Genomic DNA, 13,693 nt, shown 5'->3' with positions numbered 1-13,693 from the left:
GGCGTTGGGGAGAATCCATGCACTGTCGAGGAAGTTTCAATTAAATGTGAATGCCAATTAATTTAATTTATATCTCTGCATGAAAAATGTCATTCTATTATACATACATTGGAAGGATGCCAGGAGCCCAGGTTAATAAATTACATCTCTACTGACATAATATGGAATCACAGACTAATCGGATACTTATTAAATGCCCACCTGTGCTTGGGACTGTACTGTGTAGAAATCCAGCTCAAATAAAGTCTGTCCAGTGAGGCCCGTCCCTCCACTGGGATTGTCTGACACCCACCGTCATCCCCCACTGCTCCTAGTTTTGGGGCACGTCTCAGGAGAGCAACTCTGAAAGTGAATAATCAATATTCAATTGCCAGTGGTTATGAATGGGCACATTGAATGAATAAGAGAATGAAGGACGGAGCGCTGTAAATAATCCACTCAGATTAATCAGGGCACAGGCCCATTCTGGTGAGCAGGAAACTTGCCATGATTATTTAGCTACAGATTCAAACCAGCTGGTCGTGGGTAATACCTACTGCTTCTCAAGCCCCGAGCTTCAGACTGCGATGTGTTCTATTATGAATTCTTAGGATAATCTTTCAAGGGAGGGGCTCTTCTCTCCCGATCCCCTTGTTTTAGAGACATGGAAGCTGAGATTCAGTAAGCGAAGAAAGGACCTTGCTCAAGGCCATGTGATCAGAAAGAGGCACACTCAGAAACCCAGACTCGTCTGACTCACAACTAGAATATTCTTTCTACCGAGTTGACCGATTTTCTCCGCATAATAGCTCTTCTCTCTTGGACAAGCGTCCTCACTGTCTGTCTCCATGGAGGACGGCTGCGGGCTGCTGTCTGCTGTCCCAACATTCTGGACAGTTCTTTTTTTCTTTTATTATTATTTTTTAAGATTTTACTTATTTGTTTGACAGACAGAGATCACAAGTACGCAGAAAGAGGAGGAAGCAGGATCCCTGCTAAGCAGAGAGACCGATGCAGGGCTTGATTCCAGGACGCTGGGATCATGACCTGAGCGGAAGGCAGAGGCTTTAACCCACTGAGCCACCCAGGCGCCCCAGCCCGGGACAGTTCTTGATGAGCTAGATTTTTAGTTAAATTAGAGAGGTTGACTGACAAATCCGCCCTGGCCTGCAAGTGTCCCCCGCTGGTCACGCCCAGATACTCGCTTGCTGAAGCTCTATCTAGTACTGAGATGTCACTCAAGTTGTCACAAGTTCTCAACCAGTCATCTATTGTTTACAGTTATTTACTCAACATTTACTGAGCGCTCACCATGCACCAGGTGCTCTGCGAGATTCCAGGATATAACCACGAAAAAGGAGGTCAAACGAATGCGGAAAGACAAATGCTCTATCACAGAACTACAATGAGATGTGGTAGAGGCTATGAAATCATCAAGGGAAAACATTCCTTTTGTCATTTATTCAATCACTCACTTATTCCCTCTGGACAGTTTACTGAGCCCCTAAGACCTGCTAGGCAACAGCCCGTTAACAGGTTGGACTGGGTCAAGGACAGACAGGAGGCAGCCTGTCAGGTCTGCACCGCCCCTTCCCGCCCCGCCCCTTCCCATCTGGGGATCCATCTTGCACCACAGGGGCCCTCATGTGTAAGGGTTAGGATATCTTCGCCTGGTTTACAAGTTTGTAACCACCTTGTCCTGGAACCCCTTCTGACCAGGATAGGCTTCTGGAAACACGAGGAGTAAAAGCTTGAGTCTATTTGAGGAGGGACTTCTGGTATCTCAAGGCCCAGAGAGTGGTATAGAAAGTGAGGAAATGGACTTCGCTTGGGTCCCTTTGGCTCTATTCATTCCTTCCCCTGTGGATGGCGGCAAGGGTAGAGGAGGACCAGAGGGGCGCAGAGGATGGTCCTCAGACCAGCAGCCTTGGCATGTTGGAAACGCAGAATCTCTGGCCCCTTCCTAGACCTTGGGGATCAAAACTTGCATTTTCACAAGGTCCCTAGGCGATTTCTATGCACCTTATGGTTTGAGAAATACTACTCGAGGGGCACTATGTCTAATGCCCTCTTCATAAATGAAGACTCTGAGGCCAGCTAATGCACTGGGCAGGTGGAAGGGCGTGGGGGCGGGGGGCGCTGGGCTGCCGGGGGCTGGGAGTATGCTTCTGGGCACCTTGCTGTTCTCCAGCAGTGAGTATGTGCCAAAGCGAATTTGAGGAAAAATACCTTTCCAGTAACTCAGGTTCACAGGGTCCTGGAAGAAGAGATTTATAGTGAGTGATTCAAGGAAGAAAATTCCATTAAGTCTTGGACAAAGTTATTAAAGGAAGATTAGTGATAAGATATCACTCCAGAAAGGTGCTTGGGGGTGGTGTGGGATTGAGAAAGTTGTTGTTTTCTATTTTATTTACAGATCAATGCAAGTGACCTAGAGGGGACTTCCAAAGCCAAAGTGAATCGTCCTTATTATTTATTTATTTGTCCCTTCATTCATTTATTTCCACTTCTACATTCCTTTGCCCTTTCTCCTCCCTTTCTCACTACATTTGGATTCTAGTCCTTTCCGATGCATTCATTTTGCCTTCTTTTTCTTTATTTCTCTGCTTTTACTTTCCTCAAATCTTTCACTCTGCTCCAAAGACTATAAAACAAGGAGAAGGAACCAAGACAAAGTTTAAAACTATGGTCCCATGGCAGTTTCATGCTGGGATCTATTCTTATCAGTTAAAAATCAAAAGAAAAACTTGTGGATGTAGTTTTTCTTCATACATAAAAATGGGAAAACATTGCATTTTGATTGCACAAGTACCCTTTGCACAGCTACAATGATGAACATATTACTAATTATGTTCCAGTTGCTTCCATTCCATCTTCCACTTTCCATTTCTCCTGTACCCTCTTTTTTTTTTTTTTTAAAGATTTTATTTATTTATTTGACACAGAGAGATTACAAGTAGGCAGAGAGAGAGAGGAGGAAGCAGGCTCCCTGCTGAGCAGAGAGCCCAATGCGGGACTCGATCCCAGGACCCTGAGATCATGACCTGAGCCAAAGGCAGCGGCTTAACTCACTGAGCCACCCAGGCGCCCCATCCTGTACCCTCTTTTTTCTCTTCCTCCCTTCCCCCTCCCACCCTTCCTGCCTTCCTTCCTTTCTTCCTTCCTTCCTTCTTTCCTCCCTCTCTACCCGCCCCCCCTTTCTCTCCCTCTCTCTTTCACTCTTTCTTTCTCTTTTGCTGGTGTTTATTAAAGCAAATCCCAGACATCATATCATTTAACTCATTTCCTATAGAATTTCCTGGAGGCAGGGCCACAAGAGAATGTAGACTGAGGAAATGATCCCTTATGACTGTGTTATTCACCAAAATATGGAATTTGTGTTACTGAGATAAGGAAAAATATATAATTTCCAAAACCTCTACATAATACTCCAGATGGTATAGATTTTATTTTCTACCTCCATCTCTTCCCCTAGAGTCTTTGCGGGGGGTCTCTGAGAGCTTTTTAATCTTCCTTTACTATTAACAAAATAACAGAAAAATTTGGATGTTTATAAACCTAAAAAGAAATACACATTCCTATTCACAAAGAGCATTCTAAGGACATCACTTTTGCTGTTAGAATTTGTCAGTTTAAGTTCAAGGAGCTCTCCTATGACAAAGAACCAAACACTGCCCCCCACCAACCCTGTGGGCATGCCCCCTGAGCTGATTGTTGTAATGGTTTAAAGGCACCTGGATCACCTGGTTAAGAAAGCACCTGGATAAGAAAGCATGGCACACAATTGTTCTAATGTCCATACACATCGGATCTACGGAGTATCAAGTAATTCGAAGGTTTGGTTATTTTCCACTGGTAAGATCCAACTAGATTCGAGTAAAATGCCCTCTAAATAAGTCAAGTAGACAGGGGCTTTGATGGAGGAATTAATTATAGTTGGTGTCTTAAAGAAAAGAATCCCACTGTGGCATGGAGAATGTAATTAATGGGAGGTAAGCGCCAACAAATCACTCCTTAAAATATTAATGCTATCAAAGAACAGCTGGATAATGAGAGAAACTTGACCCTTGGGGGACTAGCAAATGTTGCTGGTGCAGAACTTTTTGCAGTTGTGATGTAATGGAATTCCTTTAAATTTAACAAAAAATAATATAAAGAGGTGTGGTACTGGGAAAGTTATTAGCAGTAAACATGGCTTTGTAGTTTTATCATCTTATTATAATCACTAGAGCTCACTTTTGCTGTGGTTGGAAATGACCTTTTCCTTTAATTGCTCAGGATATATTCAATCCAAACAACACCTAAAAAACAACTTAAAAAAACAAAACAAAACAAACTTCAAGTCTGGCAAGAACATTTTTTTTTAACAAATAAAAACATAGAACCCAAGAAATTTTTTGCAAAAACAATTTTTCTGTATGCTTAAGTTAAGAAAAACTGTACCATTGTTTGTTTGTAGATAAAAGCCAGAACATACTTTGGTTTTACTTAATAGCTTATTATAGTCCCTAGCAATATCTATTTCTAAGAGAACAATAACGCTAAATATTTAGACAAGAAAGCTAAATATTACTTGCCATTTGAAATGTTGAGCATTATTTTTACGTTTTCATAACTAAATGCTAATCCCAATATTTAAAAGAAGAAGTCAGAAGTAATTCTTTACTTGGAATACACTTTATTTTAGATTTAAAAAGAGAAACCGTTTTATTCAGAGTTTTAAAAAAACAAAACAAAACAAAACTCTGAACCGACCAGGGACCATGGGGAAGTTGCGGGCGTGGTAAATGCTTTTGATGGCACACTTTTTATTGCTGGTGCACAGCAAACTTTTGTCTCTTTTGTTTCACTCGACTTGCCAACATCTAAATCAGTGACACGGGCATTCAGAGTGTTTGACAAATAGGTTGAGATACGGGGAACATATTCACACACACACCAGTAAACGATGAGAAGAAGTTCAGGATGCAGTAAAAATAAATGCCCGAGTTTAGCCTGGGTTTCACATAACACCAGTTTCAGAAGGCACTTATGCCGATAAAGGAGCAGTGCCCCTGAAAATAGCACACAGGGGACACATCATTTAAATAAATGTGTTTCTTTGCCCGAACAGAAGTTCAGATCGGCGCAATTATCATTAATTTTGTTCTTTTATTTCCTTTGTGGGCGTGAACGAAGTCGTGCTCTTTGAGGGTTTTCGAGCTGCCCCCGGCTGGTGGAGGTGACCGGCGATTCCTCACCCGGCAGCCCGAAGGCTGCGGGGGGGGGAGGGTGGGGGGGGGGGCGGAGCGCCTGTGTGCGTCTGTCAGCGAAAACTTGCGGTTCCTCCTAGAAGTGGAAACTTTTAGGTGGAAAACTACGTGCAAAGGTTGCCGGCCCCTTAAAATCATAGTTCTGAACCTTTAGAACAGGTGTCCCAGGATCGAGTCCGGAAATGTGCAACAGGCGACACAAGATTCGACAGACCTCGGTCGTCGCGCCCGCTTTTTATTACATCCAGGCAAAGTACTGGCGCCTCTCTTCCCCCCATACCCGCGCGCCCTCGCGCGTGGATGGCCGCAGAAATTCCGCAGCCCTCGCCCTCGCTCGGCCGGGATCCCTGGGCGGTGCGGGGGTCACGGTGTGTAGGGGGAGGGCCTGCTCCCCGCAGGTCTGGAGTCCAGTCCTGGGAGAGCGAGCGTGGTGGGCGGGGGGTGGGGGTGTCCCGAGATGGCGGAGGGGGGCGCGCGAACCCGAGAGCCTCGGGGACCCGCAGCTCGCACGGCGCCCGCGGTGATTAGCTCCAGCGGCGCGACCCAGGAGGGCGGACTCTTTCTTAGCCCTCGCTGTCTCCCCCTCCCTCTTCCTTTTTAAAGGACGCCTTGCAGGCAGAGCTGTCAGCAGCCCCGAGGCCGTTTGTACTTGGCCGCGGCCAGGCCGACTCCTGTTCCCGTGACAGACAGGGGCGGGGGTGGAGGGGCCGCGGGTCCCGGGCGCCCGCACGCGGGGATCTCAAATTCTTCCTCCTTCGGGCTCCACTAGGGACCCGGCGACGGCCACGAGGAGGGGCGCTGGGCGGCGCGGGGGTCGCCAGCCCGGGACGCGATGGCTCCCTTGAGGAGTGGGGTGGGAGGCGGCCGAGGGTTCGGCGCGCCCTTCGCGCCCGCGGCACTATGAGTCCCGCAAAGGGCGGCAGTAGCAGCCCCAGCAGCAGCGTCCGCCGGCGCCTCCCGCGGGCCCCCGCCCTCTCGCCCCAGCGCACCATGCAGACCCCCGGCCTGCCGAGCCCGAGGCGCAGCCCCTGCCGCCTCCCCGGCCCCCGCTAGCCCGCGCCAAGGGGGGGCCTCGGCCGCCGGGGGGCCAGCCGCCCGAGCCGCGCCCCGGGAGAGGCGGCCCCGCTGCCGCCCAGCCCTTCGCTCTCCCGCTGCTCCCCTCCTGGCCGCCCCGGGCGCCCAGCGGTGATGGGGGCGCTGCTGGCGCTCTGGCTCCTCCTGGGCTGGCTGCGCTGGAGCCCAGCGGGTGCTCAGCAGTCCGGAGAATACTGCCACGGCTGGGTGGACGTGCAGGGCAACTACCATGAGGGCTTCCAGTGCCCGGAGGACTTCGACACGCTGGACGCCACCATCTGCTGCGGCTCCTGCGCGCTGCGCTACTGCTGCGCCGCGGCCGACGCCAGGCTGGAGCAGGGAAGCTGCACCAACGACCGCGGCGAGCTGGAGCACCCCGGCATCACCGCGCGTAAGTGCCGGCCCTTGGCCCCCGCCCGACGCCCGCGGCCCGCGCGTGTCGGCCCGCGTGCGCTCCAGGCGGTCCCGGCTCCGCGCACGGCGGTGCGGCGAGGTGGGGACATCGAGGCGGAGCGGGTGGTCGCGTTTCGGGTCAGGCGCCCTAATTCCTTTGCAGTCCCGATTCACGCGGTCTCCGCGGGTCGGCCCCAGGAAAGTTTTCAAGGGACAGCGAGGACCGCAGGGCTTGCACCCGGTGGCCCTGGGCGAGACTGCTGGAGCTCCCGGGAGCGCGGGAGGTGAGGGAAGAGCTACGGGGACAGCTCCAGGTCGGGATGCGGTTTTTCCAGGGCGGTGGGGACACCCCACTGCGAACCCCGGTCACTCCAGGAGTTTCCGGATTGCCGGCGGCCAGAGACCGCAACTCGTGGGGAGCGCATCTGCAGCCCCACGGGGCCAAGGAACCTGATCCACGTTCACCCCTTCCCCCCTTTTTTGGTGGATCTTTGGTAGCGTTCCTAAGCCTCTGCCTCGTTTTCCCGACTTCCTTTCATTTCTCTGCATCGAATTACCCTCTCTGGCCCACCCCCTATTGTCACGCCTTTCAGAAATGCCCAGGTCCTCGAGGTGGCGATTTAGAAACCAGGGTCGCAGGGGCTGCCCGCCCCCTATTCTCAGGTCGGAAAACATGGGTCAAATTTCCGCTCACTTCAGAGCGGAGTAAATCATGACCCCAGCCGAGGAACTTTACACCTCAGAAAGAAAGAAAGAAAGAAAGAAAGAAAGAAAGAAAGAAAGAAAGAAAAGAAAGAAAAGAAAAGAAAAGAAAAGAAAAAAAGCTTTCCACCTGAATGGGAACGTCAGGGAAACCCGTTAGAGCTTGAGGCGATGGTTTTTATGGCCGGGAAACCGGGGGGAACGGGCGGAGCTAAGAGCGGGTGACACCCCAGAACTCCACAGCGGAGGTCTAGAGCGGTCAAGAGAAGGTCCCCGGGAAAGAGAATTAATGGTGCCCAGAGACCCCCTCCGCCCCAGCACCACCGGCCAAGAGAATAATAACCCAGAGGAAAGGGGAGATTGCTCTGCCTTAGAACTCCATTCTGTTCTCTGGGAATTTGAGCGTCAAAACTCCCAATGTGGTGGGTTGGAGAAGTGGTTTCTGGAGAAAACATGCTCGGGGAAGGCAGGGACTGCGAAGGGGTCCTCGCCTGTTAAAAAAATGATACAGACTTCCCCTTGGCTTACTCCACTCATCCTCGGGGACACGGTTGCTCTGTGGAGTGTGTCAACGCACAGTCTGCAGTGGGGATACCTTCCTGATCCTCCCGGAATCCTCTTTGTTGTGGGGGGGTAGCAGGAAAGGGGGCCATCTCTGCACTCACTGAGGTGGGATCCACCGAACTCAGGAACCTTGGCTTGTGGCTCTGTCCCTTGCCATCTGTGTAACTTGGGCAAGTTACTTAACTGTTCTGGGCCTCCTCTCAACTCTCACATGGGCATATTCTCAGAGGAGTTGGATTGTGGATTGAGTGAGTGTCTGAATGCTTAGCACCAGGCTGCCGGCCATGTAAGTGGTTAGTCAGTGGCTTTCCCCTGGCCTACTAAACGTGGCGGAGGGAATGGGAGACGGAAGAGCTTAGGTCTAAGAACCCACAGAACCTCCGGGTTGATGGTCACCTGTCAGTCACTGCTCGTGTGTCTTTGGCAGGGTCAAAACCAAGCATGTTTCCACATCTGGAAAACAGAACTTACCATGTCCTCTTTACAAGAGTCTCCACGGACTTGATTCAGATAATTCATAAGACAGAGTCAGGCACACAGTAAGGCCTTTGTCAACGCAGGTTTTCATTCTTTTGCCTCAGCCCTGGAGGTTGCATCCAGAGGTGGCTCTATCAGACAGGGGAGACACTGGGAGTGTCCCCAGGGAGTTGGGAGACGGGCTCAGGGGTGGGAAATTTGATGTCTGTCTTGCACAGAGAGAAGGAAATGGATATGCTCTGAGGGGTGCTCTTTCAGAAAGCCACCAACACTAAGAGCGGTCTCATGATCTAAGGTTCGGCCTGACCTTCCCAGAGTTTGCGGGGGGGTGGGGGGTGGGGGGGTGGAGGTGAGGGGCAGAGGTGTGGCAGCCGGAGAGGGCATCCCAAATCCTTTCTGGGAAGAAGTATCCAGAGATGATACAGTTCCCCATGCAATCACAGACACAGTTAAGGGGAGCCAACTACAGATTTCTTTACACCATCTTTCCTTAGTCTCATAATGGGGGTCTCACTTACAGGCTCAGTTCTCTTTGCTTAGATTGGAGATTCTTGGAAGGGAGAAGAATTTGCAGCCTCAGAGATGGGTCAGCGCCCTAAGAGCCCCACCGTGATAAAAGTGCCAAAACCCTGGATTTAAACCCAGAGTCGTGGTAACCAAACAACTCACCCTTCCCCTCCCTCCAGCGCTTGAACGGGAGGGTAGATTCTGTTCCTTCTGATTTCCAGATGTGCAATGTAACGGCTAATTGCTAACAGAGGCTCCAGTATCAGCTTGCTTCCTTCCCGCTAGGAGCAAGAACATTCTGCCATCTCACTTCCCACTTCAGAGATTACCAGTAACAAGCTCGAGAGCCTGGGCTGACAAGGGCGGCCACACCGAGCTGCTTACCTCCCACCCATGAGCTGCCTGGAGTCTGAGAGACTCTTGTCCAAACACCTGTGTCTGTCTGCTTTTACCTTTTAGAGCCTGTCTACGTTCCCTTCCTCATCGTTGGCTCCATCTTCATCGCCTTCATCATCCTGGGCTCCCTGGTGGCTGTTTATTGCTGCACCTGCTTGAGACCCAAGGAGCCCTCACAGCAGCCCATCCGCTTCTCCCTCCGCAGCTACCAGACAGAGACCCTGCCCATGATCTTGACCTCCACAAGCCTCAGGGCACCTTCCAGGCAGTCCAGCACGGCCACCAGCTCTAGCTCCACGGGGGGCTCTATCCGCAGATTCTCCTTCGCCAGAGCAGAGCCAGGCTGCCTGGTGCCATCACCGCCCCCCCCTTACACCACAGGCCACCAAATCCACCTGACGCAGCCATCAGGTTTCCTGGTGTCACCCCAATACTTCACCTACCCGCTCCAGCAGGAGCCCCCACTGCCCGGGAAGAGCTGTCCGGACTTCAGTTCCAGCTGACAGGCCACAGAGATAAATCCAGCCAGCAGGACAACCGGGAAGACAGGTGGAGGGTTGTCGCCATGGCCACAAGGACTTCTGGGGGATTTCCCTTGAACCCAGCAATGTCCCGGAGGAATGTGCTAGGAAAATACAGCGCCTTCCTAGTCCTACGCTTCCCGGCTCCGATCACAGGATGGGTGTGTTACAGAATTGCTTTCTGGCTTGCAAATCATGGTGATTATTACGTTTCAGTTTGCGCTACTTTTATTCAAAATAGGGAGCTGCTCGACTTTAAAGTTGCAAATTGGCTGAAGATGTGTTACTGGACAGCTCAGCTATACTGTTTAGAAAAGGCCTATGTGTTCTTTTTTTCAACCCAAGTTGTTTAGTGAGTCATAATACACATCTATACATCAACAAGCAAAGAAAAACACCTGATGGTAATTATTGAAAGTTCTTTTTAAAAAAAATTAACAAATCAGCAACATGAGGGGACAGCTGAACAACCTATTTATGATTCGGGGAGCAACTTAACCATGAATAACATTAGCATTGTGAGAAAAGTTACTTTTTAAATTAATAACTAAATTTTGTTTAAAATATAAGTGTGTTTTTTTTTTCCGGAATACAAGATTTCCATAATTGCACAAGGAGTTTAAAGTTTTAAATATTTACCAGGAAATTCATTGTAACACAGATCTTATGTAAAAGCATTTTCCCACCCACCTGAGGGAATATTTATTGCAGATTTTTTGTTCAGCAACATTTAGTGTTTAGATGAAAGTTGGACGGTTGAGTCTTAAAACCTTTATTTGTAAAATGAGTTATGTACAAATGTAAAGATTTGTAACTTAATGTATTTACCACATTGACGGTACTAATTATTTAGTAGTCACACTGAAATTTTTTATGTTAATAACTGTGGAGTTCAGAGCCCAGCTGTTGGTCACAATCACCTAAAGTTGTGTATCTTAAGTGCCGCTGAATTCCATGTCTGATGATGACCCGTTTGGGCATATATCCTGCTGGGTTAGACTAAATAAAATACTTTATGTTTTTTGTGAAACCCATTTGAAATTTTAGATCAAAGCACTTCATTTTATCTTCTTAATGATACTCTCTGTTATTCAATAAAAGGAAATGTATTTACTTAGCACTTCATATTTTGAAATTAAAAAAAAATATCCTACACTGGTTTTGAATTCCATTCAGAAGCTCTTTTCTGTATCAAGGTTTGTGAAAAGCAGGGAGAGAAGTGAAATTTTATAGATTTAAACATTGGAACATTTCTACTAAGAGTCTGGATTTCTGGCTTCTTGGGACATTCAGAAGATGGGGCACAGAGGGTCCTGGGCTGCCCTGGGGTCAGGCTGGCCCTTTTTAGACCAGGAGCTTGCCATTCACCAGCCTCCTGCCTGGTCTCCCCAATCTGCCCCAGTTGCCTCAATTTTGTAACATACCTGGCCCCTGTGGGTGTTGTTTGGGAACCCAGGTTTAAAGTAATTTGTGCTACCACATGTCACCCTCAAAAGCTTTTCATTTTCATTTTTATTTTATTTTTTAAATACAAACCTACATTTATTTATTTATTTTGTATTTTAAGTAAGCTCCAAAGCCCAATGTGGGGCTTGAAATCAGGACCCCGATATTAAGAGTCACATGCTCTACCAACTGAGCCAGCCGGGTGTCCCTCAATAGTCTTTTTAAAATAAGGCTACTTAGAGGTAGAATTCTGATCAAAGAGACTGGTCATGTGTCCTTGCCACTTTGCATTCTAGATGAGGAAGAAGTCTGAAGATAACTGCGCCTTTGCCAGTCTGATGGCAGAGGAGCTCTGACTTCAAGTCCTGTTTTTTCCCATGGCTAAGGGAAAAATAGGGAGCTGCTCGATTTTAAAGTTGCAAATTGGCTGAAGATGTGTTACTGGACGGCTCAGCTATCCACACTCACCAAGATAAGTAAGGGATGAAACCAAGAAAGGGAGGGAGAGAGGAGAGAAAGGCAAGAGGAAAGCTTCACAGGAGAAGGATACACATTTCTGAGCTTGCTCGAAGCACTCTCCCATGTCATTAGACTGTTTTTATTCGTGTTTGTTATGTACCTCTCCTTTGATATTTTTAAGGTTAATCTCTACTGGACTCTTGTGAGCCAAATACTATTCTAAATACATATTTTTAAAGATTTATTTATTTGTTTTAGAGAGTGAGAGAACATGGTGGGGAGGGACAGAGGGAGAGGGAGAGTCTTAAGCAGACTCTGTGGGGCTGAGTGCGGAGCTCGATCTCAAGACCCTGAGATCATGACCTGAGCTGAAAACAAGAATTGGATGCTTAACTGACTGCGTCACGCAGGCGTCCAAAACTACTGTAAATATTTACATGCACTGACTCATTTTCTCTCCCAAACAACTGCAAACAGGGAGGTATTTCAATTCCTATCTTACAGAGTTGGAGGAATGAAGTAACTTGCCCAAGGTCCCATAGCTTGTCAGTACTGGAGCTGTGTGCAAAACTAGATGCCAACAGCGAGGGGACACCTGCCTTGAGGTTTTGACCTTTCTGTGCATGAAATCCAGTGTGTAGTAAAGCATGAAGCCTAGTTCCTCTCTATACAGGAGTGATTATCAACTCTGTTGGGCCCAATAAGGTCTCCTTAGAACAAATACTTTGTGCCATCCCTTTAGTCGTAAATGAAATTTATAGGTAATATTACCTCCTACAGATATGATTTAAAAAATCAATGCAATGGCTTAATGGTAAATAGAAAGGAGAGAAAAGGAAAATAACTTATTTCAAAATGTCACAGCTCCAATAGACCTAATAAAGGTCTCAGATTTGAACCTCTAAGCAGAATCACCGAGATGTGACAGCTCCAAATCCAGACCGATGTAGGTTTGCAAGACTGACAGCCCAACCATCCTAATTGCATGGCGGCCATTAATGTGATTTCCCCCCCAAACAAGGCAAGGTCTGATCTCCTTTTGATTTTCACAGTAGTTATAAATCTGGAAGATTCAGTGTATATTAAGCATTGCAAAAGATACTTTATAGGTAAAATGGGATTAGGTGTTTTCCACCTAAAGGAAAGGTGGGAAATTTCAAAGTCATGGTGATGGCCATCAAGTCTTTGTTGGGTGGACCATCCTATGCATTGTTGGATTCCTTTTAAAACTGAGTCCCAACCACTGAATACCCAAGGCACATCAGCCCCCTAGCCCGGCCACTGTGGTGCCATAGATGGGTGCACACCATTTCACACTGTCCTCTAGAGGGCAGAGCTGTCTCCACTGAAAACCATCTAGTTGGTCAGATTTCTCTAGTGGCCGTACTTTTATTTGCCATCTCTTTGGGAAGCGGTTCCATTAGGCAAAATAATGCTAAGGAATTCAGAAAGTTCACATCTGCACCCCCCTCTTCCTTAGCCAGGTGCTCCAAGCAATCGAGTTAATGGGCAATAAGTTGTTCGAAATTAGGGAAATGTTGTGTCTTCCTTGTAACATGGCACTCAGTGACATGGAATCAAACCGTAGCCCCACCTACCTGTTGACGTAGAGAGCATGTCTTTGGACTTCTCTCTGAAGATATGTATTTCTTAATACTTACAAACCCGGGGTAATTCGGTCATCCTGCTGATTGCCAGAAATTGTCCTCTCGGCAAGCATTTATTAAACACCACCTAAGGAGGCAACGTGCTAGAAGTTGGGAGTACGAAGATGAACAAAATGCAGGTCTGTTTTAAGAAGCCTCTGTGTCCATGGTCTCTGACATGGCTACCAGTCCCAGTGATGAGGGGGTTACAGATGCTCTGTGAGAGAAGTGCGTTATCTTTCCTGCTTTCCAGGAGCTCAGTCCTGTGGAGGAAAAT

The 13,693-nt window shown here is 48.2% G+C and overlaps 1 protein-coding gene across 1 annotated transcript; it reads left to right on the top strand.

The window, feature by feature from the left end:
* Positions 1-6,395: 6,395 nt before the first annotated feature.
* On the top strand, positions 6,396-11,018 carry SHISA3 (shisa family member 3). The gene is made up of 2 exons (XM_059162498.1): positions 6,396-6,696; positions 9,408-11,018. The coding sequence occupies exons 1-2, from the start codon at positions 6,420-6,422 to the stop codon at positions 9,845-9,847; spliced, it is 717 nt and encodes a 238-aa protein (XP_059018481.1). The 5' UTR covers positions 6,396-6,419; the 3' UTR covers positions 9,848-11,018.
* Positions 11,019-13,693: the final 2,675 nt, after the last annotated feature.

The sequence above is a fragment of the Mustela lutreola genome, chromosome 1, assembly GCF_030435805.1.
Source record: "Mustela lutreola isolate mMusLut2 chromosome 1, mMusLut2.pri, whole genome shotgun sequence".
Taxonomy (NCBI): domain Eukaryota; kingdom Metazoa; phylum Chordata; class Mammalia; order Carnivora; family Mustelidae; genus Mustela; species Mustela lutreola.
The sequence above is the reverse complement of the archived record's forward strand: the minus strand, read 5'-3'. Positions and strand labels throughout refer to the sequence as shown.